Raw genomic sequence first — 6,000 nt, 5'->3', positions numbered from 1 at the left:
ACTTTTACAACTGCAAAAGGAAATGTAAACGTCATTAATAAGATTTACCCTGTGACACGTTTTACTTCAGTCTGAAAATATGGATGTATCAGAACATACTCAGGTCTTTTTCCAGTTTAACTATTATCCTATCAGGTGTGTCTCCCTCTTTGAAGCAGTGAGCCGCTGTCAAGATGTAACTTGAGGAAACTAATGACCCCATGCAATTGGAACCTTTTGAAGAAGTATGCTACACGAAGAGCAGAGAAGACTGATGTTCATAAGGTTCAACTCTTTAGCCATAATATGCATGTTTCTTCTTCTTGTGGGAGAAAATGTTTCCTTTAACTTCATTGAGTTCTATAATAAAATGATAAAAAGGTTATGCTCACTTGAATATTAATCTGTGCCAACCAGGGAAATGCACGGCGTTTATTTTCCAAGCCTTCCCACACAATCCCACACAATCCTACACTGGTGCTCTCATCTGTGTAAAGAAGCAGGTATAAAGTGTTAATAATAATAATAACAACAGCAATTAACACTGAGTAAATTAAAAAGAATTATTCCAAGAGGTCAGGAACTGCGAAACTGATTCATCCAAACAATAGTGTTATTGCAACTGTGCGGGTTTTTTTTTTAGAGCATAACAGTCATTTCTCTTTTGTGTTCCACAGAAAAGATGAACATGAAGGTGATTAAATAATTACAGAAATTTCACTTTTGGGTGAAGTACAGATACAGTACCAATCATGTCATTAAACATCTCCTGAACCTCTGTCAAGTCTTTAAGCTTAAAGAAATATTTTTCTTGGTCCCTCTGTGACACTAAGCCATTTATGTCTTCTTGATTCACGTCATCTCCAAGTCCAAATACATAAAGATCTGGAAAGAGAGGACACATCCATATCAATATGAAATCAATGATAAAGACTTCTAAACAAATATGTGTGTTTGTTTTTTGTTGTTGTTGCTGTCCCTGATGATGTTGCTTGTTAATGAAACACAAAATTTATAAATAAAAATAAAAAAATACTTATAGTCCAAATATTTTTATTTAAAATATAACTATGATTAATAAATTTCATACTCACCAAGATTCTTCTCTCGCATTGGATCATTTTTGGTGACAAGATATTTGATCTGGTTCACTTTACGTTTGGGATTCCCCCCCATGTTTGCCTGACCTATGAAGTAAGATGAGATAAATTACAGTGAATATTTGCTTCAAGTTTGATCTCTATTCTAATTTGTAATACAGTGTATGAGTATTTTATTAATATATTAATTTATTTGTTCTGATAAAGAACTTAAACTGATTAAGTGTAAAATAATTTTTAAGCATTGTATTTAAAAATTATTAAATTGTACGTAAATACTGAAAAGTCAATACCATCAGTGAACAGTATGACGATGTGTTGGGTCTCACTGAAAGTCGTTGCATTGTTGAGCTCCTCTATTTTCATGCTGTCTAAAATTGCTGAATAGGCTTTGGCGATATTGGTACCTGTTTGTTCACCTATACCTGTTTTTTCACACCAGAATATTACAGTCAGCAGAGAAACATTCTGATTGAAACAACTGACTAAAACCAAATTAAAATTATTCAAAATTACAACATGAATTTTTTTTTTTTTTTTTAAGAATGTAAAATTTGTTTTATTTTAACTATTAAATTGGACAGCGATGTGTACATTTACAACAATAAATGTATTATCCTCAAGTTAGACTTAAAAAGTACCATTTTTGCATAATACATTACTCTGTAATAATAATCTCTAAAAAAAATCTAATTATATCCATGTATACAATTACACTCAAAAAGAGACATTCAAACAGAATACTTACTCTCATAATTAAAGTCGTCCAGCACTTTAAAAATATTCATTAGGTTTCTTGCATCTTCATTCTTTTTGAACTCCCTCATAGTGATTATCGGTGTAACGTCCGTGGCAAATATCAGGATCTCATAGTTTGGGGAGACCGGGTAATAACTAATCTTTTGGGGAAAGAGCATTGAGAATTAAAAGTTGAAAGCAACATCTGTCTGTTATACGATCAAAATGCTGGATTTCAGTGCAGTTCATGTTTCCATAATGTGAAACCGGATTTTCAGATGCAGCAAGTATACAGTGGATTGTGGGAGACTACGCCCTCCTGAAACACACTAATGCTCAAATTGGAGGGTTCTGACAATGACGAGGAGGTTAAAAATCAAGTTCAGTCTTGAGAGCATCTCAGTGTATCACAATGGTAATTCTTCCTTTTCAAATATAGGTATTTTATTACAGAACATTTTAAGAAAGGATGCATAACCTACATCAGTAGCCTAAAAACAATGCTTAAATAAGTGGTCTTACAACTTCACTACAGTAACCTCTGACGATTTGACAATCAACATACCTTGTCTATAAGCATTTTGATGGTGGTTTTTGCTTTCTCAAAATCCTTCACATCTATGCTGCCAGATGCATCCACAGCAATGTAAATATCAAGTTTTCCACTCTGATCCATAGTTATTTTCTTCCCCTGCTGATCTGAAAGCAGAAGGAACATGGTATTCATGTTTAAATGTGCTGATGTGATTTTGTCTCTTCTTCTGAGCATGGCAATTAATAATGAAGATTTTAAAAAGGTGTGTGTGTGTGTGTTTATGCTTTAAGTCACACAAAGGTACCTTCTTTTTCATACTGTTGAGAAACTGCTAGTTTTGACTTTAGAGAACTGCTGAAAGCTTCTGATGCTTCCTCTGGGGTGTCGTATGTGAAATCAGCTGTACAGTATTTACACAACATTAATCAGAAAAGCCAATTTAAGTAAGCTAAATTTTATGGCCAACAACTCCTTTACAAAACACACGATTTTGAAATTTTGATGTAGCTATAAGGAGACTCACCGTAACATTGTGGCTCTGTTCCTGACCACTGGCCTCCATCCAGACACACTCGCACTTTGGAACCAATCAAGGTCAATGGACTCTCACAGCGGTACGTGACTTTGTCGTCTATGTTAAACATGTTCCCTGTTCGACTGCTACCAGGGGGAACACCAGGATCAGGACAGTGATCAGCTGTGAGACAGTAATAAACAGACAAATGGATGTGAAGATCTGTGGACCTACGTTTGAAAACTAGTTCATGGAAACTGCTGTGTGTTTATATATTTACAAAGTAATAGCGATTACTTACAGTCACATTCACAAATTGGTGTGCTTCCACTCCACTTCCCATTAGGCTTGCAAACACGGACCTCTGAGCCACGGAATGTACAATCGGAATGACATGAGTAGGTGGTTGTGTCATTTACATAGTACTTGTCTTTATATGGACTCACCTCTCCATTCTCGAAAACACGGGGATTGGGACATGTGATCTCTAGGATAAATGCATGAATAAATGCATACAGTAGAAGAGTATAATACAAAGAAATAAGTCCAGCATTTATTCATGATATAATGACACAAATAATGCCTTGTTTCTTACTTATGCACTCTGGGGTTTTTCTGATTTTGGTCTTTGAGGTCCAGTTTCCATCTTGACACAGACATGACTGAACCGACGGGTAATATCCATTCGGACAGATGTATCTTAGAAGACTCCCATGTGAATAGCCTTTAGAAAGAACAAAGATTCCTCCAGTAATGTTTAGATTCTCTTTGGGACACGAACTGTCTCGTTTGGACATGGAGGACGGAGCACCTGTAGTGGAAACAGCCAGATTATTGGAGGAGGCCATGAAAAATATGACGGAAGTAACTTTTGTCAATTGTTGTGGTTTTATTTGCATTAAAAACCCATTTGATACAAGCCAAAATATTTTTGTCTGTATATTTCAGAATGCATTATAAGCAGAAAGACGTATACCTGCAATAAGAAGACATATCGTTGCAAGCAGTAACCATTTCAACTGCTGCTTACACTCCATGCTGTTTATTCCACGTTGAGCTGAGATTAAGAAGCAAATACAAAAGCAAATGAACAGGGGGACATTTTTATAGTGGAGTCAGCAGGAGGATTTTATTTACATTCAGTGGTCAATGTTTAACTTCAAGTCAAATAAAAAACATCAATTTCCCAGCACACACAACAAAATAATTACCATTAGCCATTGACCATTATATATTTAATAATCATAAAAAAAGGTAATTATGTTCATCTAAAATTGTCATGGATTCTATTTTCATTTTGACATCAAAATATAGATGCAGAAAACCCAGATTTGTTAGGAGAATACTGAGACGGAATATTTTTAAGGGTTGAAGACCACAATAATTTGATCTTTGGTCCAGAGAGAAACTCAAACTCAAGGGGTCATTTGAGAACTATTTTATTACTATATCAGGAACGTTCATCCTCCTTGCCTTACACATTAACACCAGCTTGGGTGAATATTTATTGATATTTTCATAGTATATTATCAAAGCACTGAAGGGCATGTTTGCTACAGGGGAAGAGAAAATACTAAAGCACTGTTGTCATGTAGACCTACTGAATGACAAACTGGTGCAAAATGCTCATTTTCATTTTAGATTTATCCAGTTCAAAGTAGACAATCTTTATGCAAATGATAAAAAGGTTTTGTGAAACTTCAGCAGTACACACACCATTCTGTGTAAAAATAGTTTAGCGGGTAAAATAGAATATATGGGGTGTTAGGTTTCAGTACAGAAACCTGGTCTTTTGAGGCATTTATAATATTAAAAAACAGCCTACCGTAAGTGTCACAGATTATGTTCATTACCTGCTTTTAGAAATGTGTGAAAAATAACAGCTTGTCTTTTCAGAACTTCTTTTGCTTGTCATGTTTCCTGAGTCGTGTGATGTATGTTTCACTCCATTAATCTATGAGTCACAGCGAGCTACCTTTTCAAGTAAGCGAATATTGACAATATCTGCAATATTAAATTGAGCACCATTGTGCTTTTAAAAGTGTTGACTTTGTTAATATTGTGCAATGTTATGTCTATAATATGTCAAAAATGTGTCCTATACCCAGCAATAGCCATCATGTTTCAAATGACTACTTTTTTTTTCTTCTTTTTTTTTGACAAAGGATTTGAAAGTGAAGCATGTAAAAAGCTGAATGAGCTCAAACAGGATCCCACTGAGGAGAAGTCAACTGTGCCACAGGTCTTCAAAAAGGTATAGCGAACGTCTTTTCTGTTTATAAACGCACCATTAGGAAAAATTCACTGGATGTATTTTAAAAGAATTAGTAGGTGCATAGCTTGATTTATTTTTATTTTTTTTAATAGATTTGGGTGATGGCTTTATGTGTGACGTGTGTTTGCCGTCACACTGTCCGTTTTTCCAGCAATTACTATAAATACAAAACCTTCTGGCTTATTTGACGGGAAAGGTGAGTCTGTACAAGATGTCTAGCTCATGCATTATGCTTGTCAAAGCACTGTGATTTACATAACTTTTCATCTTATAGATAACATCTTCGTACCTTTGTGTTCATTCATTGTCTTCAATGTGATGGACTGGATTGGCAGAAGTCTAACTTCTCGTCTTCAGTGGGTGAGTTTTCGTAGGAGCCTGTATCAACACAATGCAATGCCTAACTATGGAAATTATTGTTGATCTAACATATCTTTTTTCTTTTCCCAAACTCCCAGCCTTCGATGAAGAGTCATTTATTCCCTCTTTTTGTGGTATTACGGGTAGTTTTCATTCCTGCCCTCATGCTCTGCAACATTCAGCCTCGCTTCTATCTCCCAGTCTTTTTCAATCATGACATGGCTTATATCAGCATCATGTCTTTGTTTGCCATGACGAATGGATATTTTGCTTGCCTTTCCATGAGCTATGCTCCACAGTAAGTACTTTTAAAAGAATTCTTTGGGAAAGATCCCACAAGCTGACACTTCTATTATCTCACTATCCCATTATCCCCTGTAATAGAAAAATTTATTATTGATTAATTATAATCTGATTGATTGATTAAATGATATGATAATGATGTGATTAAATTGATGAATCCTATATTCTGTATTCAAGTCTGAGCATGATGAAGATG

General features: G+C 35.0%; 1 protein-coding gene and 1 long non-coding RNA gene across 2 annotated transcripts in view; one reads left to right on the top strand and one right to left on the bottom strand.

Annotated features, from left to right (window-relative positions):
- The window catches only part of cfb (complement factor B), a 17,937-nt gene extending 13,994 nt beyond the window's left edge, over positions 1–3,943 (bottom strand). The window contains exons 1-12 of the mRNA XM_016521525.1: positions 3,843–3,943; positions 3,462–3,677; positions 3,168–3,353; positions 2,876–3,049; positions 2,657–2,752; positions 2,383–2,516; positions 1,828–1,978; positions 1,373–1,504; positions 1,074–1,166; positions 727–864; positions 372–466; positions 100–229 (exon numbers count right to left, since the gene is read on the bottom strand). Coding sequence (XP_016377011.1) covers positions 100–229; positions 372–466; positions 727–864; positions 1,074–1,166; positions 1,373–1,504; positions 1,828–1,978; positions 2,383–2,516; positions 2,657–2,752; positions 2,876–3,049; positions 3,168–3,353; positions 3,462–3,677; positions 3,843–3,903 — 1,606 coding nt within the window. The 5' untranslated portion in view covers positions 3,904–3,943. The remainder of the gene's footprint in view (positions 1–99; positions 230–371; positions 467–726; positions 865–1,073; positions 1,167–1,372; positions 1,505–1,827; positions 1,979–2,382; positions 2,517–2,656; positions 2,753–2,875; positions 3,050–3,167; positions 3,354–3,461; positions 3,678–3,842) is intronic.
- Positions 3,944–5,041: 1,098 nt separating this feature from the next.
- On the top strand, positions 5,042–5,486 carry LOC107715319 (uncharacterized). Its single transcript, XR_001637084.1, has 3 exons — positions 5,042–5,120; positions 5,234–5,337; positions 5,416–5,486. It is a non-coding gene; the product is annotated as an uncharacterized LOC107715319 (long non-coding RNA).
- The last annotated feature ends 514 nt before the right edge of the window (positions 5,487–6,000 follow it).

The sequence above is a fragment of the Sinocyclocheilus rhinocerous genome, unplaced genomic scaffold, assembly GCF_001515625.1.
Source record: "Sinocyclocheilus rhinocerous isolate Xijiao unplaced genomic scaffold, SAMN03320098_v1.1 scaffold299, whole genome shotgun sequence".
In the NCBI taxonomy this organism is placed as follows: domain Eukaryota; kingdom Metazoa; phylum Chordata; class Actinopteri; order Cypriniformes; family Cyprinidae; genus Sinocyclocheilus; species Sinocyclocheilus rhinocerous.
This window is presented reverse-complemented; position numbering and strand designations above follow the sequence as displayed.